The 27,052-nt window shown below is 43.2% G+C and overlaps 1 protein-coding gene across 4 annotated transcripts in view; it reads left to right on the top strand.

Annotated features, from left to right (window-relative positions):
• The window catches only part of ZNF236 (zinc finger protein 236), a 193,443-nt gene that overhangs the window by 91,816 nt on the left and 74,575 nt on the right, over nucleotides 1-27,052 (top strand). For all 4 annotated transcript variants that reach the window (XM_045006346.1, XM_045006348.1, XM_045006345.1 and 1 more), the window contains 6 exons: nucleotides 7,230-7,381; nucleotides 8,771-8,874; nucleotides 23,730-23,881; nucleotides 24,059-24,271; nucleotides 25,428-25,710; nucleotides 26,316-26,419. In XM_045006346.1, the coding sequence (XP_044862281.1) occupies nucleotides 7,230-7,381; nucleotides 8,771-8,874; nucleotides 23,730-23,881; nucleotides 24,059-24,271; nucleotides 25,428-25,710; nucleotides 26,316-26,419 (1,008 nt within the window). The remainder of the gene's footprint in view (nucleotides 1-7,229; nucleotides 7,382-8,770; nucleotides 8,875-23,729; nucleotides 23,882-24,058; nucleotides 24,272-25,427; nucleotides 25,711-26,315; nucleotides 26,420-27,052) is intronic.

The raw sequence follows: 27,052 nt of genomic DNA on the forward strand, positions 1-27,052 counted from the left end.
TTCTGGTCTCGGCGCAGCATATATCGTCATGGATTGCGGGCTACATTTGCATGTGCTACGAACTCGCCAAGGTTCCAGCCCTGGCGATCACGGCCCACTCGACCAGGGCGCAAGCGTCTTTAACAGCTTTCCTGGTGCAGGTCCTGATCCAGGGGATCTGTAAAGCAGCCACCTGATCCTTGGTGCACACATTCACAGCCCACTACGCGGTCAATGAGCAGGCCAGAGATGACATGCCAATCGGCAGGGCTGTTCTCCAATCAATTGTTCCATGACTCCTACCCTCCTCCTATGGTAAGCTTGTGAGTCACCTAATGTGGAATGGACGTGAACAAGCACTCAAAGAAGAAAAGATGCTTACGTACCTTTTTGTAACTGTTGTTCTTTGAGATGTGGTGTTCACGTTTATTACACTTCCCACCCTCCTTCCCCTCTGTCGGAGTCACTGGAAAGAAGGAACTGAGGCGGGGTTGGGTCGGCAGGGGTATATATGCACTGTCATGGAGGCGCCACTCTTAGGGGCTCCCCTGCTGATCCGACGGGAGCCGCTAAGGGTAAAAGTTTCCGACGTCTGTGCACGCGGCGCGCACACACCTAATGTGTAATGGACGTGAACAACACATCTCGAAGAACAACAGTTATGAAAAGGTAGGTAACTGTATTTTCTCTAGACTCCATTGGAACTTCTTTTTAAATAAATTTTTGTTCAGACATGGTCATGTCTTTGAATGAGCACCAAAAGTTTTTAATATGGCTGTCATATAAAGTCTGCAGAAGGGAAGTTCTGTTCTTTTACAAGGCCCTCCAAAATGGGGCTCATCTTTTGCAAATTTCAGCAAGTCCAGAAGAGAGATGTGTGTGATGGGGAAATGTATACCTGGATGGGATAAGGGGTGGGTAGTGGATGATGCAGATAATTACAGGAAGGCTCTTATCCTCATAGAAAACTTCAAGAACTTTTTACTAGAGGTCAAACTTTTAATGTTCAAAGGTTTTAGAAGTTTCTGAGGTTGATAAACTCCTTTCTTCCCTTTTGGTTCTTTGTTCCTTCTGTTCTTGCCCCTCTCAACTCAGATATATCTCATGGGGGCTCCTCCAATACCTCTTATGTCCCACCTATTTACTCTGTACTCCTCTGTCTCCTTGCATGCATCTCTCTTCTTATCTCTGAAACATGCCACACCCTTTCAACACCTCACTTTAGTCCCTTGTATGCACCTATGTGTCCTTTTGTCCTCTCTGTCCTGCTACCATTCCATGCCTTATCTCCTCTGTACCTCTAGGTTCATTTCAACCTCTCATGGATGGGATCCTCTTCCTGCCCTGCCCATCTTCCTTGTCATTATCCCATATTCTCCAGTGTCTTTCGGTCAGAGACTGGGGAGCACTACTTAATGCCATTGCTCCATGTACCTCCTAGTCCCCAGTCTTCTATTACCCACTGCTATATCTCATCTTAGACTTCTGCCCTGACATACTCCACCTGCTTTCCTACCCCTATTTCTGACTCAGGCCTGGTCTACACTACTCATTTAGGTTGACGTAAGGCAGCTTACATTAACCTAAGTACAGACCACTGTCTTGTCCTACTGATGTAAGTGCCTGAGAGGGTGAAGAAATAAGCCCCCTAACATTTCCCTGGTCCTTCTTGCATGAACAGAGAGCAATACCTGAAGTCCGAAGGTGCACACAATTCAATGTTTATTGGGGTGAAGTTCCAGCAAGCATGATTCCAGTTTCCTTCCTTAGTGTCCCCCTTCCCAGCTCTGACACCACAGAGCCTTCCCGTTCCTCCCCCTTTGCAAAACATGATTCCAATTCCCCCACCCCCATTCCCTGTTCCAGTTTCCCCCCTACTTTTTGATTGACTGCAGACTATATAGTAAAACTTGAGCTGTGCTTAGCTATACCATAACCAATTATTTTACTGAAATTTAACTAACCAATTTTAACATATTGAAATATGATTATTTAACCAATTATATTCCACCACCTTAATTGGTTTACACCCAACAAAATTAATTATACAGCAGACAAAAACAATTACTGAAATTTAACTAAAGACAGAGATTATACAGACAAACAATAGGGAAGTAGAGACTGCAGTGATAGAACAATACAGAAATGAGGATTTTCTACATTCCAGCTATTGATAAGTGAGTTCTTGCCAGACAGGATGCTATTAAACTAAGTTTCCTTTTACATTTTTTTAGGTTCTTTCCTTTTTTTTGGAGGTGATAGGAATACAATCCTGTCCTAATATTCCTAACAGCCCAATAGCACCTTATTTTAATGTGACTAGTTTGGAATGTAAGGATGTGACCATACACTTTCCAGTTTATGGCTGGCTTCAGCTGCTTAGCTGAAGGCCTTAGCCTAAGAACAAGGCCTCAAACTGTCACAATAAGGGAAGGCCCTTACACCGGCAGACAGTGATTTTGATTCTTTCTTTTATACCTTTATAACTAGCTAAGTAATAAGAATACACCTAATTTTTTTAAAGTATAGACCTTTGCAGACAGGCCTGAATATCTATATCCTAACAATGCCCTACTACAACGACATAACAACTCCACCTCCACAAAAGGAATAGGTCTTATGTCGGTATAGTTAGGGTGACAGTGTCTATATAGACACTGCCTTACTTACATTGGCTGTTGGCTATCTTGTCAATTTCAGGGCTCTTGCTGGAGCAAGAAAGCTGGGCAGCTAGAGCCTGGCTGCCCCCTGCTCCCAGCCGGCTGTGCCTGCCCAGTTCCCCATTCAGGGTGCTGTTCCTGGCGGGTAGGTGAGAAGCCCGGGCAGCTGCCCCCCGCTCTCGACTTAAATCTGTAGTGTAAATATGGAGGTCATGCAACTGTAAGGCCTCTAGTCATTAATGGGTCATGTGAATTTTTTTTCTGATCTTTACAAATCTTTCCAGAAAAATACCTGTGGAATGTAGAATGTGGTATGCAAAACTTGAAGATGATCAGTTTCTGATTGTGACTGAGGAGTGGTTTAAAATTTGGACTTATGGTCACTTAGTTTCAACCTTAATTACATAATACCTATTGATGCTCCCTAATTACACATAAATGATTTGAATTACTATTGTTTTTCATTTCCCCAGTTTTTAATTTGATTCCTTGTCTAGTTAAATAGCTCCCTTTATAAAAACATAACTGCCTCTTATTACTTCAGTGTGTTATACAGTTTAGGATATTTTATTTTGTTTTGCTGATTTTGATACTTTGTTACAATGCATTTTAAACAAGAGTTGAGAGAAGGTATTAATGTCTCTAAATGTATTAAACAGGCCCAATCTGGATCCATTAAAGTCCATTGGAATTTTGTGATTGGCCATCCCATCTGAGATCTTTCCAAATGGAAAAAAAGGCAGAATTACCGATTTTTCTCCAGTTGTTAATTTTCCAATTTGGTCATTCATTTCAAATTGAGAAATTACACAGTTTTCATCTCAAAGTATTATGTAATTTATGCTTCAGTTTCTGTGTGCTCCTTGTCATTTGGGAAATATAGATTGGTAAATGCTTTTTCCAAAAAAATTATCTTTTTGGAGTCCTAGTAATATTCATTTTTACCACAGAAATTTATGCTGCTCAACGTGTTTTATAAAACGTAATAAAAATCTCATTTGTATAAGATTTCTCCTATTCTACTTGGAATCTCATCCACAGATTCCCAACTCTTTGAAGTTTCCTTGAAGATCCTGGAGCCCTTCAGTTTTTTTGAATTTCAGGTAGGTAAGCATATGCGCGGATGCATGCGTTAAATTGGTCGACCCTCTCCCTATGTCTGCATCTGTGCTTCATGCTCCTCAGTTACTTTTTCCTGACAATTAGGTAGGACATTTGAGCCCCAGACATTCTTTTCTTTCCTTGGTATTTATAGGCTATAATTCTTGTAAAATATATTGGTTAAATGTTTAATTTCTTAATAAAACAATGTTGGAGTGTTCTGACATTTTCATAATTGTTACTTCAAATAAACAACCAACCACCCTCCGTATTTGTCAGAGAACAGACATAGACCTATGCGGGTCTATAGAGGCCTATCAGGATCATACATTACATTTTTCTTGTAGGGATCACAGCCTTTTACAGGATGCCTGTTTTGTTCAGATAGACTTCCTTCCTTTTACTATTTATTTTTTAAAGAGTTTTGATTTCCTCCCCTGAGGGCAGTATAGGCCAGCACCATAATCCATTATTCAATTGAGCTGGTTTTGACAACATCAAGAATGATGAAGCACTGAGTTTTTCTTGATAGCTTCTACATGTGAATGGCTCCATTCCTCTTCATTTGAAGACATCTTTGGAGGTTCAGAGGCAGTCCTTTGCCAGAAAATTGTTACCATTTAAAGGATGTCAATTTTGGAAGTGAAGATTCCAGATCGTGACTGAAAATTCAAATGCCATATTTCCCATGGGATACTATAGTTTGTCTGTGGTCCTTAATGCAAGATATTTTTTTTTCTGATAATGAACTGATTTCCAGAGTGTTTCTTTAATAACTTCATGTGGAAGTGAAAGAAAATTTCTTGGACAATGTCCTCAAGCCAAGAAAGAGCAAGCTTCACAAGTTGACCGTCATGCTACAAGTGGTATAGCATCTCATTCAGGACTGAGAGGGACTGAAGAGCTCTGTGTAAACTTAAAACATGGTGGGGAGGGGAGATAGCTCAGTGGTTTGAGCATTGGCCTGCTAAACCCAGGGTTGTGAGTTCAATCCTTGAGGGGGCCACTTAGGGATCTGGGGCAAAATCAGTACTTGGTCCTGCTACTGAAGGCAGGGGGCTGGACTTGATGACCTTTCAGGGTCCCTTCCAGTTCTAGGAGATAGGATATTGAAGTTAGCCAAATAAAAGAAATTACCTCACACACCTTGTCTCTCTGATATCGTGAGACCATCACGGTACAACACACTGCAAACAGGGATTCTCCAGTAACAGGCCCCTGTGACTCTACTCAATTCCAAATATCCCCTGTTCCATGTCAGGTGAAGGAAGAAGATATGTAAGTTTCTTCAGGAGAGAAGTATGGTCTTTTGATTATAGCACAGGACTGAGAGTCAGGGAGATCTGTATTCTATTTCTTGCTCTGTCACAGACTTCATGCGTAGACATGGTTGGTAAGACACATAGTTGCTTCATCCCTTATGGTCCCTATCTATAAAATAGATGCACTGTAGAAGTACAGTAGTAGTAGATACCTTCAGCATCTTCAGAACAGTTTATATTCAGTCCAGAACTTCTTTCACAAGCAAGGCCTAATACTTCAATGTGACCAAACAACAACTTTCATTGTACAGATCTTCCTTCTGAGCACTTTGTTTGAAACATTGAGATTTTTTCAGGACTTCTTGGAAATTGTTCAGGATGTCCATAATCCCTTTACTGTAAAACCATGAAGTGAAATGGATGATGTTCAGTCATAGTGACATTTTAGCACCCTTGTCTAGGGAAAAAGATACTGTGTTACCTCATCTTGGCTTGATTGGATTTGTAGGTGGTCTCTTCTGGTATATTTAACAACTGTTTAGGGGGGGGTTGGATGGGGAGAGACATTGTGCAAGTTCTAACGTTCATAATTTTTGCTTTTGAATTTCTTGTTCTTTTCAAAGGTGGCCTTAAATATGTTCTTGCTGAAACATTTTCTTTGCTATCAGATATAAATTTGATCCCAAACAATCTTCTCTATTATTACTTTAAACTCCTGTGATACTGTTCTTCAGAGTACCTTTTTTGTTCTTCAGGGTACCTTTTGAGTCTGGCAGTTACCTCAGCCAGGTGAATAAATGATCTACAGCCTCGGCTAAGCAAGCTGACCATTAGAAAAAAGAGGGAGTTGTGGTTCGGAAGTTATGTCCTTTTCTTCTTGGAGATTCATCTGAATTTCACTTTATTGAATCATATTTTCTTCCAACCTTGATTGATCTAGGAAAGAAATAGTTATATAAGCTGCACAGTTACACTGAGTGCTTAGTTATAAATAAACTAGAGCCAGTTGCAGGTTTTACGTACAATTATTTGTGACTTTACTATACTGATAACTGTATTTCTCTGTTGTGAGAACTACCGTACGAGGGACTGGAAGGAAAATTCTGCTTTCACTTGACACATCCATTGAATGATACTTAGTAATCTGCAAACATTTTGTAAGCATTGCTGTTTAGGCTCTGATGCTGTTGTGGTCATTTGATATGCTTGTACAGTTCTGCATTATTTTCATAATCTTCATCTGTTGTCCATTAAAGGCAAACTGCACAGCAAAAATAAAATTGTACCCTTTGCTGTTCCTTAATGATGCATAATTATGGCCTGATTCTTTTCCACCAAAAATTTGTACTTGTTTTTTATATTAGAAATATCAGATCCTGTCTTCTTTTTCTTGTTTTTGTTATTGGTTGTTTTGTTGTTAAAGGGTTATGTTTGATGTTGATGACAGAACAGGCTGAAATCTGAGCTATACTTTCCTGGCTTTCAATTAGCCTTTTGTGATGGCACTGTCCCATTTGTTCCTTCAGCAAAGAGGAAGGTTATAATCTGATATTACCAAAGAAAAACCACAGAGAAAACCCATCTTTGAGGCCATCTTTATATATCAGTAATGTACATAAACACAATTTTATTTTTACTTTGCAACTTGCCTTTAAAAGGCACTACTTTACTATAAACTAAAGAGTGGGAATATGTGGAGGAGATCCAAAGTAGGAGAAAATGGGGTTACTTTATCTGAAACTGGAGTTCTCTTATTGGGTCATCTCCTCCACTCACCCGCCATACTCCCCTCTGAGCTTTGCATCTTTGTGATTGGCTTCCAGTGTAAGTAAGGGAGCGTGATATCAACATGGATAAAGGGAGCTGGGTCAACCTGTTTGACACATGCATGCTTACCTACAAGAAATTCAAAATTTCAAAGGCTCTGAGGTAATAGAGGCATCTTGAAGAAACTTCAAACTGTTGTTCTATGGAGGAGATTGTCTAATAGAACTCCAGCTAATGGTAAGTAACCATATTATTGTGAATATTTATTAGATGCCCAGAATGCATATGTATTTTGCTTATGCTTACTAGTGAAGAGTGTAATGTTGTAATTTTCTGCTGTAAATTACTATTTAATCTTTTTTTTTAAGTTACTGTTTAAATAAGTAGTGCACTATTTATTTGTCCCATTTTACACATTTTCCATTATTCTGGGCTTTTGACTTTCTTTAATTTCTGACAGGTTTTACAGTGAATGATAGCTACAATCAACAGAATCAATTTTCAGCTGTACAGCAGCTACAGGATTCAAGCACACTTGAGTCTCAGGCTCTTTCAACAAGTTACCATCAACCAAATCTGCTTCAAGTTCCTAACCCAGAGACTATTAATGTGGTGAGTATCTATGAAAGATATATTGTTGTTCATTCTGTGAGGCTGTGAGGGGATGGTCATGAAAAGCACCAAGAAAATGAGGGAAGATTCAAGAATACTTTTCTTGCTTAGTCATTTTTCTTTCAGACACAACAAAAGCAAAACAAACTGGAAAAAAAACAAAAAAGGCAAAATAAGAAGTTTCCCTGTCCACATGTTTAAGAATATAAAAACGTGTCACTTTATTTTATATTTTCTGGCAGTTTCCTTTTTTAAATCTAAAAATCAAGATACACGTATGCTATGGATACACTTAATGTGAGTCATTGAAAAAACCTTACATAGGCAGATCGGAAATTAATTATGCTAATTTATGGAACAACTCTTATGGGTTAGACTTTTAAATGTTTCTCAGGGTTTTTTTTTTTATTTTTTTGGTGCAAATGACATGCTTTTTCATTATATAATCTTAGCATTACCTTACTGTATCCTACTTGAATGCGTGCTGTAACTACTTTGAGATTGTTTTCCTGATAGCTGCACTATAAAACTGCATAATATACAACCACATCCTATCCTCCTATGATGAATGTTGGGTGGGGATCAGAAGACCTGAGAAACTGCGAAGTTAGATTAATAGATTTTGAGGTCAGAAGGGACTATCAAGATCATCTAGTCTGATCTCCTGCACAATGCAGGCCACAGAACTTCACCCGCCTGCTCCTATAATACACCCTTAAACTCTGGCTGAATTATTGAAGTCCTCAAATTATGATGTAAAGACTTCAAGTTACAGAAAATCCATCATTTACTATAATTTAAACCTGTAAGTGACCCATGCTGCAGAGTAAGGTGAAAACCCCCCAGTTCACCTCAAAAGATGGGTTTTAGTATCTCCAGAGGAGTTAGGTGAGTATTTTCTAGCTATCTACATTAGAGCTTCCTTTTCCTTCAAATTTCATGCTGTACCAGCCTCACTGTGAGGCAATGCTGTCATTAGTCCTATGAAAGGGCTATGTAGAGTGACTGCTCTTAGATTTTGCCCGTTACATGACCCAAACAATAAGACATGACTGCAAATTTGACATAGTTGGAACTCCCAGTGAGAGGGCAAATTTGTAGTGTACTGGCTCTATTTATCCTGTTTTGTAAGCCCCAGTAGCCCTTTTGTCTCTGCACTTTTGCTACCCTCCTTGCCTCACAGTAGAGGAGTGCTGGTCCATTGTTAATGTTTAGATCCACTGTCTAAACTCTTAGAGAATTTGTGTATTTATAAATTTATGCTTTTATACCATTTCTGTTGAATACTTGAGATGTACACTTGCCCCAAGTCTGTGATACAGACTTCTGTGCCTTGACTTTAGTATTGCTGGATTTAAGATTTATCTTGGATCTCTATTTGATTTCTAGACTACTCGCCTCATACAAGATCAGTCACAAGAAGAACTTGAACTGCATGCCCAACGCCCCCAGTTTCTTGAGGACAATGAAGATCAAAGCAGACGTTCATACAGGTCTGTTATATTTCATTTTAGCCTGTGTCACTTGATTTGCTTATTTTCTTACATTACTACCATTTAAATGTAGTCAAGACCAATACCATTAAGTGCTTTGGAAACAAGCAGTGCCATCTAAAAATTGATCCATGACTTTGTAGAAAGTCAATATAAAAAATACGTTGTGAAGGCTTTTTGATGATCATTTGGTTCACCTTAGAGAACAAAGGTAATACAACATTCTGAACAAAACTTCAAGCGGTGGAGAATCCTCACTGAGAACTATTCCAAATAGATTTCAGTAAGCTGGCTGTGGGAACATACATTCCTTAGAGTGTTTGTCCATAAACATATGTGTAAAGATACGTATTCCACTCCTGGTGTGCATGTGCTCTCTGCACTTGAGATCTGAGTCTTTTGGCCAGCAATATCCTTCAGAACCATGTATGATCCCTGTGTGCCTGCACGAAGGGCATAAAGGGCAGAACACCCCAATCAGCATTCAGTTCCTTTTCACTGTCCATGACTATGAGATGGAGCTACCTAGTGTCCATGACTTGTTGTGTTTACCTTCACTGTTTTTCCTATGTCTTGTAAATGTTAGTGTTAAATTAGAGTGGGTTAGTTAGGTTATTGTCCTGTTTTGTCTGAGGGACTCCCATATCCCCAGCAAATGTATCGTCCATAATTTTTTCTTGAAAAGGATTTCAGAAGCCAAGGAAGCATGTTTGCAGATGTTTTTGTCCGACAGCTCCATAAGACTGACTGCAGAAGTGCCCTACTATTTTAGTCCCACTCTTTGGACAAGTTCCACCTTTTTCTATGAGTGTTTCAGTGAGCTCAGGATTTGTCAGTTCCAGAGGTCTATCATTCAAGGATCCAGCTTCTGTCTCTGGTAAGACAGACTATAGCGGGGTGGTTACCACACTCCTGCCCTGAAGGGCTTAAAACAGCCTTGGGAGAGGGCTGTGGCAGGGAAAGCAGCTACTAGGCTGATTGGGGAAGCAGCTGCAGCGGGGCCACGCCTCAATCAGGCCTCAGCTGCCCCTATATAAGAGGTTGGGAGCCAGGAGCTCAACGGTCTGTCTCTGCATTCAGAGAGAAGGGCCTGGCTGCAGGGAGGTTAACCAGGTATCTAGAGTGGAACAGGGCTGGGGAAAGGCCAAGGGAGCCAGGGAGCTCCGGCCTAGGAAAGCCCCAGGCTGCAGGCCTGGTAAGACCTATTAGGTACTGGGTTGCAGGGACAGCCTTCGGGTAGCCAGAGGCAGCAGGTCCAAACCCCTTTGGCTTATACTGCAGTCTGCCCCAGTGAACAGGGGCTAGATGGAGACTGGGCAGTAGCCAAGACTGAGGCGAAGTGGGGCTAGTGGGTGGGGGTTCTCCTGGGAGGGGGAGACCCAGACTGTGGGGGTACTGCTAGGGGGCAGCACCCAGCTAAAGGGGCACCGGCATCCTGGGAGGGACATGGGGGCCAAGCGGCAGCGGGACACCAGACTGCAGAGGGCTCTCGGGAGGCTGGATGAGCTAATTCCCTGAGACAATCAGCAGGAGGCGCCGCAGCAGTGAGTCCCACACGTTTACACAGGCAAAAAGCTTTCTGAGAATAAGGAGCATCACTCCTTGGAGGAAAAAAAAAAAGGTAGATTGCCTGTGAAAGCTTCCATTAAGAAAAGATCTAAGTCCCGTATTCTCCCATCCCAAAATTAGGCCTTTGTTGCATGCAAGATTTGCTAAAATAGGTTTACATTCTGAGCAGACATCCATTGGATATTCCTAATACTACAAAATGATGAACCTAGGGTGGTTGAATCCTTCCAGTCACGTTTGCAATTATTTTTGTGCCACCTTCCAATCAGAACCATGCTGGTGATGAATTCATCCCTTTGGGGCTGTAGTGGCACATGTGGAGCATCATGTGCAAGTCCTCTGTTTATGAACCCATGACATTCTGTTCCTTGCTACATCTGTTGATGAGGATCTCCTTTTTGGTTGCAGTTACGTCAGGAAAACGAATTTGGAGAAATAGAAGCCCTCCTGGTAGACCCACCCTATACAATATTTCATTCTGAAATTATTTTTGTCCCCACTCTAATTCCTATGAAAGGTGGTTATGGACTTTCATTTGAATCATATATTTTTTTCCTAAACGTCACTCAAATAAAGGAGAAGCTAGGTTGCATACTCCGGTGGGGGAGCATTGCCTTTTATTTACAAAGAACTAATCGGTTCATAGTTTCCTTGAGATAGATTATAGTAGTTGTTGAGCAAATGAAAGTCATCTAATTTCAGCCCAAAGGCTGTCTGAATGAGCTTCTGGTTGTATTAGGTCCTCTTATGATATGGCTAGTTTAGACTTTTGCAGTTCAGGTTTATTCTAATAGGGCTCAGGCAGCATCCGCAGCTTCTTTGTGAAGTATTCCTATCACAGATATCTGTAAGGCAGCCACTTGTGGGGGAAGGGACAATCCGTACTTTTAAAAAGAAATATTCCATTTTGAAGCATCAAGGTCATATCCTTATTTTGGCAAAGCTGTACTACGATCTCTCTGATTAGACTGAGCAGTAACCTTCTTAGATTAGGTTACTGCTTTGTCAGTCACCAAAGATGGAATGAGCGTGCGTGTGTGTGTGTAATATATATATATATATATATATATATATATATATATATATATATATATATATAGCCTAAAAATATGGAAGAAAGAAAAATTACTTACCTGTACAGGAACTGAGTGGTGATTGGGCTCCTTTGTTCTTTATGCCCTTGGTATGGAGCATGATGATACTCAAGGTGCATGTGAAACCTATCAAAAGGATATGCTTACAGGTCAATAAGCTAACTCATTCTAATCTAACACTAACTGCAAGAAGTATAGTAAAAACAGTTAAGGTAAGTGTGTTAAGGTGTAGGCACTAAGCACTCTTTCTCACAGCCATGGGTGATAAGGAACTGAGAACTAGTTGGGCCATACTGCTCTTTGTGCCCTTGTTACAGACCATGAGGACACTCAAGGAGCAAGTGTAGCCCCAGCGGAGGTTGCTGGCCAAAAGACTGTGATCACAAATACGTGGGGCGCCTTCACACCAAGAGTAAAGTATATATATATGGACAACACATCTCAAAGAACTCCACTTATTGTACAGATAAGCAAATAAATTTCCTTTGCCCTTGCAAAGGTATAACAGGATAAATGTGGGTGCAACCTGTGCAAAATACATAACCTGTGGTACTATTGGATGGCAGTCACATTACCCATACAGAAGATGCTGACAATTCAGTATGCAGAAATGGCAAGTTGACCCCTTTTGTAGAGCAGATGATAGGATTATAGCCCTGTCCACTTTGCTAGGAACACCAAAAAAAGGGTCTAAAACCAGGAATGTTATGTGCTCAGGATGTCCCTGGTGTACAAGTACACCCTATTTTAAATAGGTGGTTGCTTCTCAATCACCTTTTTTCAAAGTGAAGACATAGGGTGTTTGAAATTGAGTGGTGATTGGCAAGCATTTTCAGAGTCAAGGGAGTGTGTGTGTTTGTTTTTTTTAAGAGGTTGTAAACTTTTGTATGTTAAAGAACTCTGGTTTTTTGTTTGTTTGTTTTGTTTTTGTTACTAGCTCTAATTGGAAGGTATTGTAGAAATGCAAATTAACTATAATTTCACAAGAAAAGACAATTTGGGGGAGAAGTTCAACTGTTTCGTTTCACCGGGTTGGAAATAAACCCTTTTTATGTTTTTCATGAAACTTTCAGTGATTTTTTTTTTAATAATTGGAATGTTTATTAAGGTAATGTGTGAAATCAATATGAAATATTTTTGCTGTCAAAAAAGATGTTTTTAGCATACAAAAATGTTAGCAGTGGAATGATATGCATCAAAACTGATGCATAGCATGGTAAATTTCACAAAAGAAGATTTCCCATGTGTTGACAATTTTTTGTGAAAAGTTCAGTTTCCAGAAAAGACCAATTTTGATCAGAAAAACTTTTTGTATGTAAAATTTTAACCTGATCTACTTCCACTCTCAATGGACATTGCAAATGCTAATGAATTAATCTTCACAAATAACTTACTCTTCCTCACAAGGATATCCTCCTTTCCCAATTGAGGAACACAAAAATTAAGTAACTTGTCCAAGCTCACAGTGTGTGTCTGTGCTAGAGCTGAATTCTGTTGTTGTTTCCTGATGATTCTGGACAAAATGCCACCATTGTTGCCCCACTTTAAGTTGCTGTTGCACTTGTTTTAGGTAACTTAGGGCTGGTCTCCTCTACCAGGGAGATAAACGCTGCTGCAATTGATGAAGCAGCGATTGATTTAGCGGGTCTAGTGAAGATCTGCTAAATCAATGGTAGAGTGTTCTCTGGTCAACCCCGGTACTCCAGCTCTCCGAGAAGAGTAAGGGAAGTCGACCGGAGAGTGTCTCTCATTGACTCAGTGCCATGAAGACACTGGGGTAAGTCGACCTAAACTACGTCTACTCCAGCTACATTGTTCACATAGCTGGAGTAGCGTAACTTAGGTAGACTTAGCCCCGTAGTGAAGACAAGCCCTAAGGTGGACAAGGATTTGAATTACATGAGATGGGATTTGGAGAAACCAAAAGACCAAGGATATTTTTATTAAACAATAGATAGAACCCATCCAAAGGGTGCAGTCTAAGGGTTATCAGCTCCTGCAGTTAAGACCCAGAGGAATCAGTCTAGCATAAAGAATGTAACAAATACATTGCAGCATGAAGGTAATTCTAATGGGATGAGACATTTTAGATCAGAGTTCTCCCAACAAATTTTTTGGTGGCCTCAGAGTTCAGCCACTAATTATTGGTGATGGGCACACTGACACTTTTTTCCTAAAATACTTTATTAACTTTAGGAAAAATAAATAAATATGCACATATATATATATCCAAATCATTGTACTCTATTTATGTAGCTGTTTTTTTTATAGACTCAATAATTAAATAATGCGCAGTTGTCTTTATTCTTTACTGGACCTAAACAGTATAGAAATACAAATAAGGTGCTTTGCACATTCTTGTCTTTTTTGTTGTTGTTTCTTTTGCCTTTTTGGTCTGTACAACAATTCTGAAGTAAACTTAAAAATGCTTTGACATAATAGAAGTCCAAATAATAATGAAAAAAATCTGCAAATATGTCCATTTTTTTTCTTTCAGAAACAGACAAAAATCAATCCAATCCAGTAATAATGATAATAGTAACAACAAACATAATCCTGTTCTATTGTACTTTAGTAATACAGTGTGATAATGAAATTAAAATTCTGGGTTTTAACACATCTATTGTGTGGAACAGACTATTTGCAAAAGTTCAGGAGTTCTTTGAATGAAAAGTCTGCAGGATCTCAGGTTCCCTGTGAAACTAGAAGGGAAATTTCCAGGTTAGCATCAGTGAGGCAGTTTCGGTACTTGTTCTTCAGAAAATGCAGTGGACTGAATGCCCTGTCACACAGCACAGTAGTGAAAACAGGGATAAGAAAAGCAAAGCAACTTTAGCTAGGGGCTTGTAGGTGTCCTCAAACATGTACATGTTACTTCAGAACTGCTGTATTGTAACACTGGGTTGACTGAAGTATATTTTCATTCTTGAATCATTGCACGTTTTCACCATGAGGAACTTGAGAGAGCTTAAATCCAAAGAGTCAAATGAAGCTAATCTGTTTTGCAAGGCAGTTAGTTTGTTTGCAGCAAAGAACCTGACCAGAATTGTTGAATGGATCAGTCACAAAGGTGTACTGACGGAAAAAGTTTCCCTCACTGAAACGATTTTCAAGTTGCTCCAAGAGGATACTTAGGTATTTGGTTACAGCTAAGCCAAGTTTATGCTGCACATTCTCATTCTGAGAGCTGAGAAACTGATTAAGCTAGTAAAAAACTGAGAAGTCCTGTTCCTCTTGTAGGTGCTGGACGATGTCGGTGATTGTCAGTCTAAACATATTAATTATTTCAATGCTATCAAATATAGTTAGCTGAGATTTTTGAAGCTCCAGGCTCAAGGAAGCAAGCTTTGGTGGTAACTCTTTCAAAAAGAGCAGGCAACCATGTACTTCTGGATCTTGTAGCTTTTGGCACTTTATTTTTGGTGAAACTTTATTCTAAACTTCACAACTCTTCTCGGAGCTTAAACAGCCTCTGTACACTGTAATTAAAACTAAGCCAGCGGACTGGGTTGTAATTCAGCGGCACTGTGTGTGTATCTCAGCTCATTTCGCTCAGAGTTGCGAATCTCCCTTTGTTGACAGCGTTGATGCATTTTTTCACTATGGATTCAATCCATACTTTTCATTGAAGCCTTGCTGGCAAGTACCGTATATACTCGTTCATTAGCCCATTCATTTATAAGCTGATCCCCCAAGATGGATAGGTAAAAATAGCAAAAACTGTATGATTCTTTCATAAGCCGACCCTATATTTCAGGGGTTGGCAAACTTTGGCTCCTGGCCTGTTAGGGTAAGCCACTAGCGGGCCTGGACATTTTGTTTACCTGGAGCCTTCACAGGCACGGAGCCCCTCAGCTCCCAGTGGCCGCGGTTGGCACCACTTCCCACAGCTCCCATTGGCTGAGAACGGCAAACTACGGCCACTGGGAGCTGAGGGGCTCCATACCGGCAGATGCTCCAGGTAAACAAAATGACAATGTATTAGATATTCAATTCAATGATTCCATAGAGTTTAAAATCCATCAAATTTTGGTGTAGACCTGTTTATAAGCCAACCCCTGCTCTTTGATGCGTCACATTTTTACCAAAAATATTCGGCTTATGAATGAGTATATATGGTACTTCTTGGTGGGCAAAACAGTGAAACAAAAAAAGTTTGAGTGCACCTTTCTGGAAGCAGTTCAACACCCCTACTCATGCACTTTCCATAGGTGCTGCCCCATCAGCTGTCAAGCCACAGAGATTGTCAAAGCTAACACGGCATTCCTCCATTCTTCGAGTGCTTGCTCATGTCCATTCCATTGTAGATGTGTGTGCTTGCCACATGCACCGGTGCCGGAAGTTTTTCCCTTAGTGGTATCTGTAGGGGACTACCTCTGACACCCTCAAGTGGTGCGCATAAGCACCAGTGTAAGGGTCGCCGCCAGCTGCCCTCACCCTCAGTTCCTTCTTACCACCAGTGACGGTGCCGTAATGTCTCCTTGCCTCGGCAAGCCTATCCTTCTCAACTGTACCCAGTTGCAAACTTTTTTGTATATAGTTGTTATAAAATTGTTAGTTTTATAGTTCCTTTAGTGTAGTTTTGGTGTAGTTTGTTAGTCCCAAATGGGACTTAGCCTAGGGATGGGGAATGTCCTGGTCCCTGGGCTTCAAACCTTGTGAGTGCTGCAAAAAATCCTGTGCCAGTCAGTGATCAATCAGCTTCCATGGGGAAGTGCTTAGGGGAAACCCACATTAGCGACAAGTGTCGCATTTGCAAGAGTTTGACAGCGGACCAAGAAGGAGCGGGACATTAGTTTCCGAGCACTCCTTATGGAGTCGGCCCTTATGCTGGCCTCAAAGCCAACCAGGGCGGACTCTGCTCCCAGCACCATGGGTTTGGTGTGGAGTGTGCTGCTGGCACCGTTCCCCATCCTTGATATCAGCTAAAAAGTAAAGAAAGGCTGGGAGATGACATTCTCCTATGCCCCGTAAGGGAAAGGAGAGGACTGGAGGAGAGCAAAGACCCACGAGGGGCAGCTCTTCCTCGCCAGATGGAGGTTGGGCCCTGACTCCTGCTGAGCAGCCGAGTCCAGTCTAGGACCTGCCCGCCACCCCAGGGAGCGGGAGAGTTACTCGGCACCTGGCGGTGCTGTCCACGCTGGCCGCAAAAGACATCCTGTCCCTGCCAGTGCCACCCACACTGACTACGGATGTACCCCGTTCGAGGAGTAAACTGGCCTTGGAACCCTTCCAACAGTCCCCATCAGTACGGCACCGCTCCTCACTGTAGGAGGTGCCCCATCAATGCTCGCCTGAGCAACGGCACCAACCCACGGGCCTGCTGGAGTCCCCAGCATTGGTCCAGGGACTCCAGGCAGCGTTCCTCGGGCTCGAAGTGGTGATCACCAGTGGACTGGCACAGACCCGCAGAGGCATGGCACCAGTGCTCAGAGCCCCAGTACTGGAAGTGTCTTAGCTGCTCACCCAGCACAGGGCACAGCTCTGCGGTGTCAAGATGCTGGTCTCTGGATCCATGGCACTGGTCGCTGGAACAACAGTACGGCTCACCGCGAGCATGTTGATGGTCTCCGACTCGTCAATTGGCCGGCTCATGCTCCCACTTCCGCTCGACAGAGTGGCACCACGAGCGAAGCATAAGGCATCAATCACCGGGGTTCCATCGCTAATCCACTGAACACCACCACTGGTCACCGAGATCATGGCACCGTGATCCGTTGCTTTCCTACAGATCCTCAACAGAGGCTCGGGGCCAGGGCCGAAAGGATTGAGGTAGACAGGAGGCTTCAGTACTGGCCTGGTCCCCCAGACATGTATCCCTCTCCTCGTGCTCTGACAGTGAGGAGGAGATCCTGCCCATGGGCCAGGGCCAGCTGTCGGGCATCGGCATTCCCTGCTGGGCAACCAGTGACAGCATGGCCACATGGCCAGAAGCCTGCCTCTTGGCAACTCTGAAACCCGAGGGGATTTCCCCAACCATCTCAGGGGCATAGGTCAGCCTTGGGGGCATCCAACAAACTGTCGGCAACAGTCTACCGCCCGCCCCCGAACTCGGACATGGAGTCAGAGCAGGCTCCCCAGGTCCAGCCAGCCTTGGATGAGGCTCCCGTGGTAGAGGCGGCGGAGTTGGCAGACCCACCTGTACCTGCCTCCTCATCGTCTTCACCCGATGAGACAATAGCAGGACCCTCTCACCCAGTTCCCTGGGACAATGCCAAAGCTCACCAGGAGCTCTGAAAGAGGGTCACCTCCAACTTGGGGCTGGAAGCCGAGGAGTTGGCAGAACCCTCGGACTCCTTGTTCGACTTACTTAGTGTGGCAGCCCCAGCCAGGGTGGCACTGCCTGTGCACAAGGGGGTGGCAAAAATCACCAAGGCCTTGTAGCAGACACCTTCCTCACTGCACCCATCTTCAAGTGGGCAGAGCAGAAATACCAAGTTCCTGCCAAGGGGTACGAGTATCTTTATACCCACCCTGCCCCAAGCTCACTAGTTGTGTCAGCAGCCAATCAACATGACAGACAAGACCAACCGGGATTGATGCCAAGAACAAGGAGGCAAAGAGGCTCAATCTCTTGAGTAGAAAAATTTGTTCTACTTCCAGCCTCCAGCTGAGTGGCCAACCACCAGGTCCTACTTGGCTGCTATGATTTTAATATCTGACAGTCCATGGTCAAGTTCTTAGACACGCTGCTGGAGGAAGCAGCTGAAGAAATTCCTGGTGATCCTGGACGAGGGTAGGGCATTAGCCTGGGCAGCCCTCCAAGCTGCCTCAGATGTGGCAGACTCTATGAAATCGCCAAGGCCATAGTTCGGGCCAATGAGGCGGGTGTCTTGGTTGCAATTGTCGTGCCTTTCAACGGAGGTTCAGCAGTCCATCCGAAACCTTCCATTTGATGGTCTAGTGCTGTTTTCTGAGCAGACAGACAGCAAAATTGCATGGCCTGAAAGACTCGAGGGCCACTTTGCGCACCCTGGGCCAGCCTATACATGCTGGAGCTGGCAAGGAGGTGGTTTAAGCTGCAACAGACCCATAGATTCGGCAGCCAACCTTGGTCAGAGCCCTTCTGTAAAAAGGGCAAGGGCTATAAGCTCCGGCAAGGCAACCAGCCAGCTTTCTCCACTCACTTGAGCTCCACCCTGTTTCCAGCAGGGTGGTAAGCAGGCATTTTGAGTGTGTGCTCGAGGGCGACCTTCCAGCCTGGATCCTGCTCCCTTGTTATTTCCAACCGCCTGTCACCTTCCTCTCTGCCTGGGCCTCTATAACATTGGACCGGTGGGTCCTCAGCACAGTAGCAGGGGGATATATCCTCCAGTTTATTTCTATCCCTCCTCTCCCACTCCACTTCCCTGTCCCTCTTCAGGGACCCTTGTCATGAGCATCTGCTTACCCAGGAGGTACAAGGCCTTCTCTGAGTGGGAGCCCAGGAGGAAGTCCTGCTGCACTTAAGGGATACAGGGTTTTACTCCTGCTATTTTTTTTTATCTCAAAGGCCAAATGAGGTCTACGGCTCCTCATCGACCTGTGGAACCTTAACAAGTATCTCAAGAAGTTGAAGTTTCATATGGTCTCCCTGGCGTCCATCATTCCTTCCCAGGATCCCAGGAGACTGGTACACCACCCTCAGTTTGAAAGATGCTTGCTTTCACATACTGATTTTCAGTGCTCACAGATGATTCCTACGTTTCATGGTTGGGACTGCCCACTACCAATTTGCAGTGCTCCCGTTTGGCCTGGCAACAACGCCAGTTGTGTTTACCAAATGCATGCTGGTGGTGGTGACCTACCTCAGATGTCGGGGTATCCAAATTTACATGTACCTTGACGACTGGCTCATCAGGGACCTGTCCAGGTCCAATGCATCGAGATTGTTGAGCACTGGGCCTGCTGATAAACGAGCAAAAATCAATATTAATCCTGGTCTTGTGGATAGTTTATTGGAGCGGTTCTCAACTCTACCCGAGCCAGAGCATTTCTGCCAGACGACAGATTCTGGGTAATGTCAGATCTAATTGCCAACATTGCCACACATCTGCTCACCACGGCCTGGATCTGTCTCAGACTACTGGGTCACATGACAGCATGCACATATGTCATCCACTGTGCGAGGCTCAGACTGCACCCCCTTCAAATATGGATAGCCAACAGTCTGTTCCCCGTCCAGGCACCCCCTGGACAAGGTCTTCACGGTCGCCCCGAAGTACTCACCTCTCTGCAGTGGTGGACTGACCCGAAGTTGGTGCTGGAAGGAGTGCTCTTCAAGAGTCCACGGCAGGGGCAACCTTTCCGATACCTTTCTCCTGTCATGGCTGGGAGACCTGATGTACACATTTCCACTGATTCTGCTTATTGGCAAAGTCCTGTTGAAAATCAAGGGGGACAAGGTGTGAGTCGTCATGATCACCCCAGTGTGGCCTCACCAGCATTGGTTCAGCGCACTCATGGAACTGGCCGTGGCAGCCCCGTGGCTACAGGCCTGCCACCCAGACCTGCTCTCAGATGACCACGGTCGGCTCCTGCACCCAAATCTTACCTCTCTCCACCTCACAGCTTGGATGCTTCATGGCTGAACCCGGGGGAACAGGCCTGTTCTAGTAAGATTCTGCTTTCCAAGAGAGCCTTCTGTAAGCCCTTCACCAGAGCGACTTACGTAGCGAAGTGGAAGCACTTCTCCTGCTGGGCATTGGAGTGCAACATCTCCCCAACCCAGTTGTTTCTTCAGTCCATCCTGGATTATCTGCTTCACTTAAAGCACCAGGGCTTTGCCTGCTCTTTGGTCAAGGTGCACCTGGCAGCCATATCAGCCTTCCACCCTCGCGTCCAGGGTAAATTGTTCTCACATGAGATGTGTGACTGGTTCCGTCACAGAGACCCCCTTGAGCTGTGTTGCAGTCGACACATCCACGAACTCCTACCTGCCTCGGGTGGTACTGCTTGGGAATCACCTATAATGGAATGGAAATGAGCAAGCACTCGAAGAAGAAAAGACAGTTAGTTACCTTTTCGTTACTGACGTTCTTCAAGATTTGTTGCTCATTTCCCTTCCATGACCCACACTCCTTCCCCACTGTTGGGAGTTTCTGGCAAGAAGGAACTGGGGGTGGGGAGCCATCATCCCCCTTTATACTGGTGCATACACATGCCACTCCAGAGGGCACCAGAGCCAGTCCCCTACAGATGCCACTGAGGGGAAAAGATTCCAGCACCGGTGCATGTGGTGAGCACACACACCTACAATGGAATGGACATGAGCAACACATCTTGAAGAACACCAGTTACAAAAAGGTAACTGTCTTTTCTGTCCTGGACACATTCAAAAATGTGTTTGCCAGTTGGCCTACCTCTGAGGCTCACCTGACATAAAACACCTTCACAACTGTGCTCCTCTGTAATGTGTCATTGCTCAGTGGTATCTCTCTGAAAAGCTTACTTTCTGGTTCTACGACCAGAACAATTTTCTCCAGTAGTTCTCCATCGCTGAATGGTTTCCTTGCTTTCCCCAAAAGTAGTGAAACTTTAAAAGTAGCCACGCAAATCTGATCCACTTTATTAAAAAAAAATCTCTGAGCTGCTGCTGTTGTATTTTGAACTTGGGTTTTGCATCATGTAACAGTTTGCACCTCATGTTAGTTCTGTTTCAAGTACCTGTGCATTAGTGGTATATTGACGTTGCATTGCATCAATTTTGATTTGACAGATTTCTCTCTTACAAACAGTGCACACTTCAGCTTGCTCAGAAACTGAATCAGACAACTTCAGAAATACAAGAAACTGCTTTTACCACTCGTCTTGAAATGTTTGTTTTTCTTCCATCCATGTTTTGCTTTTCTTAGCAGGAGGTGGGACAATCTCTATATCACACTCAGGGTAACATTCTGGTGCTGATTTTTTGAAAAACTTTCTGATATCCATTTGTGTATTTAAGTCTTTTGCCTTCTGCCACAAACAATCTCAGCCTACTCAAACGCCACGCAGTGACCTTGATGATGATGATATTGACCAATAGCTGCTTATGGAGCTACAGTAGTAGGAGATGTAAACACAGTATGAAAACGTTTTGTGACTTGAAAGGAAACCACACCTATGTAATTCAGCTCTGGCTGAATTGTAGCAATATGTAGAAGGGAATGAGTATGCATTATGATTTATGGTGTTTACAAGACAACTTTAAAACTTTATATCTCTGCAATTGTTGGGGCACTCGGGTACATAGGAGTATTTTGACTTCTATATTTGGGGAAGCAGGGTAATGTGGATTTAACCAGGACTAAACAGGGCCTTATGGGTGGGTGATGTGGGCAACCTCACACAGTGCCGTGGTGTGGGGAGCGCTAGGGTCAAGAGGCAAGGAGCGGTCCAGGCCTGGGGTTTGAGGCCACGGAAGGGAGCTCAGGACAATGGGGAGAAGGCAGCAGGGCACATGGGTGATGGGGCGGTAGGTGGGGAGCCCAGAGAGGCAACGGGAACTAGGGATATCATAGAATGTCAGGGTTGGAAAGGACCTCAGAAGGTCATCTAGAGTCCAACCCCCTGCTCAAAGCAGGACTAATCCCCAGACAGATTTTTGTTCCAGATCCCTAAATGGCCCTCTCAAGGATTGAACTTACAACCCTGGGTTTAGCAGGCCAATGCTCAAAGCACTGAGCTATCCCTGCCCCCAGTAAATGATAGGGGCAGTGCTTAATTTGTAATGAAAGAAGTGTCAGGGCTCAAGCTGGGCAGCCAGAGAGTGGTGGGTGCCCAGCTCTGAAGGCAGGGTGGCATCGGGGTGCTAAGTGTGCTGTGAAAAGTGATATTTGTATCTTTGTTAATATCACTTTTCACAGCAAATCCTGGCAAATTAAGACCTGGATGGAGGGTTGGGGGGGCGCTGCCGTGTGATTGGGGCTGATGATCGGCACTTTGGGCCAGCACTCGCAGGAGGCCAAGGTTGGTGCCTGCTGCTGTGTTGGCAGGGCTGGGGATCAGTGTCTACTCCCACTTGGCCAAGGGATCAGTGTCAACTCCCACGTGTCCAGGGAGCTCCTCACCTGCTGCTGCACGGTTGGAGCTAGGGGTTGGCATCCAGGACCAGCATCCGTTGCTGTGTGAGCAGGGCTGGGGGTCAGCGCCCCCGCCATGTGTCCAGGGGTCAGCATCCAGGGCCACTGCTTGGAGTCTGTGGAGTCTGCTGCAGTGTGACTGGGGCTCATTGTCGGCATCCAGGACGAGCACCCGTTGAAGCCAGCTGCCGTGTGATTGGTGCTCCTTGTCTAACACAGGGGATCAGCACCCTATGCCATGTGGCTGGCGGTTGGCACTTAGGGCCTGCCCTTTGGATCTGCACCTGCTGCTGCATGACCAGGGCTGGGGGTTAGTGTCCAGGGACAGCACCCACTGGAACCTGACACCGCACAACCAGGACTGGGGGTGGGCGCCCAGCTCCAGCACCTGCTGGAGTCTACAATCGGCGCTGGAGATATGCACCCAGGGATCGGTGCCCAGAGCCCGCGCCCACCAGAGCCCAGAGTCAGCAACTGGGCTGAGGGTTGGCACTTGGGGTTCGCAGCTGCTGTCACATGGCCAGGGTTAGGGGTCAGTGTTGGCACCTAGGGTTGGTGCTTGGGGTCTGTGCCCACTGTTTCTCTCCTCCCCCCCCGCTGCTTGCTCCGTCACCGTTATATGTCCCACCTGTCTCCAGAGGTGGTGAAGGGCAGAGCATCCAGGAGCAATAGGGAGGGGGAAAGGGCAGCTGCTGCTTTGCCGCCCCCACGCTCGATCACCACCCAGGAGGCTGTCATGGCCACAGGGAAAGCCCCTGGTGACCGCATGTCTATACCTGAGGAATTTATACTTTCTAAAACTGTATATTTGGAAAATATCTCTGTATGTTTACCTACAGAATTGTTTTAGCTGCTTTGCTGGCATTATCTTACTAGACCATAGCAAAACAAAAAATACTACTGATTATATCAAAGCTGCTTGTACTAAACTGAGGTGGTCAAATACTCCCTATATAATAACTTCACAAAATCTGAAAAACTTTGAGGACACATGATTTAAAATACATACATTCAAGAATAGGAGTACACTTACACTGCCGTTTTCCTTCATTTAAACAAGAATGACTTACATCAGTAGAGTTCAAATAAAAGGTAATAATAAATGTCAATATAGCACAACCTGAAAACTACCATTTCTTTGTTTAAACAGATGTGACTATTGCAACAAGGGTTTTAAGAAATCCAGCCATTTGAAGCAGCATGTGCGATCACACACTGGTGAGAAACCTTATAAATGCCAGCTGTGTGGCCGTGGATTTGTTTCCTCAGGAGTTCTTAAATCACATGAGAAGACTCACACAGGTAATGGAGTACCTTTTTAATACTGTATTTATTCCTGGTGTACACAAAAGCCTCACTTATGAAAATACATATTTATTTATATGACTTCCGTTTTGGAAGTTGCTGTTGTCTCTTAATGTTCTCTATGTGTAGGTGAATCAGACAAGTAAAATACATTATTTTTTCTGTTACTTTAAGGAGTTAAAGCATTCAGCTGTAGCATTTGCAATACAGCTTTCACTACCAATGGCAGCCTTACCAGGCACATGGCAACTCATATGAGCATGAAGCCTTACAAGTGCCCATTCTGTGATGAAAGCTTCCGAACAACCGTTCACTGCAAAAAGCACATGAAAAAACACCAGACGGTCTCCTCTGCAGTAGCAGCAACTGGAGAGGCCGGAGGAGGAGGTGAACAACCTTTTTGTTTGTTTTTCTTCTTCTTCTTTTTTTTTTTTTTTTTTTTTTTTAACTGTAATAGGCCTTGACTGCAAACCAGGCAAAAATGATTATCAAAAAATTGCATTCATGTGATATTATCACTATAATTTATGCCCTCTTGTTTCAAAATGCAAGACTATGCTCAATAAGCCAGTAAAATTGCTCCTTTACATTAACTAGTAGAGGAAACAGAACACACTTATGAACAGTCTGACGCATTCAACCCAGCAATAGTTTACAATACATCTATACATGGTATCCCATCCCAGTGTAATTAATGGTCTTTGCACCTTACCGTAATTTATTAAAAATTGTTTCATGGGGCAGATATCAAGTGACTTGTAAGAATATTTTTCATATTTCTGCTTTGATTAAGATCTTCCTTTCACATTCTGTCAACCTACTCTTTTTCTGGCTCCAGTCTCTAGCTAAAAAAAGGGTTATTTTCATTCATATCATATAGCAGCAAAAAACCTCACTTTTTATTGGAAATGTGTGTGGGCACTTCCATAAATTCAAGATCCCACAAGAGTGGATTTTTTGGGTCTTTCTGTATTTTTAGTGTTTTCTACAGAGTTTTAAAGTGCAGGTTTACTCTAAAAATTCCTTTTTTTAAGTATAAGTAAAGAAATGATTTTCTGCAGAACATCAAGCCTGCATACTCTGCTTGAAATCTGAAAGTCATGTAGGGTTCTTTCTAGCTCCTAATTCACTAACTATAAAGATTCTGTATTTGAGACTTAATTAACAATTTTTTTTTGATGTGGGTAGAGTTAGAATCCAGTGTACTCTCTCCCATAGCTGTGTTCTCTAGACTAGGCAGTCTCCCATTGGGAATATAGCTGTGTTATAGTGGAGTTAAGGTTGAGAAAACTGATCAGTAATTTGGTGTAAAATACATTATCAAGATGTTGTAATTTATCATAAAAACAAGCATTATAAAACCAGGACATTTAGCTTTAAGGTTAAACTTAAAGGTAACCCAAACTTGCATAGTTAAGACACCAAACAGCCTCAGCTCTGCCATATAAACACATCAGACAATAACTATGATTTTGATTAAGGCGTGTTAGTGTTCGTAATTGCAGGTTAGATTAAACTGATTTTCGGTGTGGTTTTTAAATAGTTGTATGTGTGGAAGAAGATGATGAAAATTCTGAAAGAACTGCTTCCAGAAAGTCTCGTCCTGGTGTCATCACTTTCACCGAGGAAGAAACAGCAGAACTGGCAAAAATTAGACCTCGAGAAAGTGCTACAGTCTCAGAAAAAGTTCTTGTCCAGTCTGCTGCGGAAAAGGACAGAATCAGTGAGATCAAAGATAAGCATGCAGAACTGGAAGCGGAGCCCAAATACGCCAATTGTTGTACTTATTGTCCCAAAAGCTTTAAAAAACCCAGCGATTTAGTCAGGTAAGGCGAAGCAGAGGGTCATGCTTTTGGGTGTATTAAGTTCTTTACTGGACATTTAACAGTACTAGCTTTTTGTCAAACTTCTTATAGCCAAGTTCACTTTTGTCTATCTCACTATGCATTATGGGGAATCACTAGCAGTTATATAGCAATTTTTCATTTCTAAAGTGATTTACACATATTAGTCTCTGTAATGTTTCCTTGCTATTTCATTCTCTAGAATTGACCACAATTGCTCTCTTCTCACATTTCCATTTCCCTGAATTAAGTTATTAATTTAAAAGTCTTACAATGAATAATTGTATGCAGGTGTTTGGTAACATTGTGGGGTTTTATTGCAGTACAATTTTGGTATATATGAAAAAATCTATTTGGAGAATGAAAAAGAATTGCAAAAATCTTTTAAAAAAAATCCCCCTTCTCCAACAGAACACCCTCTTTCCAAGAGCTCTGAGTATGTAGTATAACCGTACATTTAAGTTTAAGTACTTCCAAACTTTTTTTAAAGATCTATAATAGATACAAAGTGATTGGTATGGAAATTAATATGTTTGTTTAAGAAAGCTAACCAACACATATATTCAAGAAAACATGTTTTTGTCTAGGCATGTTCGTATCCACACTGGGGAGAAACCATATAAATGTGATGAATGTGGAAAGAGTTTTACTGTGAAGTCTACTCTGGATTGCCATGTAAAAACGCACACAGGTCAGTAGGAGTTTGAACTTGTGTACTTGCAGCCCCATTAGCTATCTTCTTAATGGGCTCTTTTATCTGTAGGTATTGGAGGATATGGTATATTTCACTATTAAAAGCACAATGTTAACATTAGCTAACACTTTTGAGTCCAGAATAACTTTTATAGTGATCACTGATAAAACCTATTGTTTTAACATTATATGTATCAAAAGGTTTATGATAAGCCGTGTCAGGGAAATATGAGCAAAGCATGGCTATATGTTTTACTTTCATACCTGCTGGAATAGTCCAACACTTTGGGCTGGTCTTCACTACGGGGAGATAGACACTGCTGCAGTCGATGAAGCAGAGATTGATTTAGTAGGTCTACTGAAGATCCAATAAATCAACCGCAGAGCACTCTCCGGTCGACCCCAGTACTCCAGCTCCCCAAGAAGATTAAGGTAAATCGACGGGGGAGCATCTCCCGTCAATGCAGCGCAGTGAAGACATCTGGGTAAATCGACCTAAGCTACGTTGACTCCAGCTACATTATTCACATAGCTGAAGTAGTATAACGTAGGTCGACTTACCCTGATAGTCAAGACAAGCCCTAAGTGATGATCTTGGCAGGAAGGGCAGGGTTTGGGGATTATATTAGAA

This window comes from Mauremys mutica, chromosome 2 (assembly GCF_020497125.1).
Source record: "Mauremys mutica isolate MM-2020 ecotype Southern chromosome 2, ASM2049712v1, whole genome shotgun sequence".
Classification (NCBI taxonomy): domain Eukaryota; kingdom Metazoa; phylum Chordata; order Testudines; family Geoemydidae; genus Mauremys; species Mauremys mutica.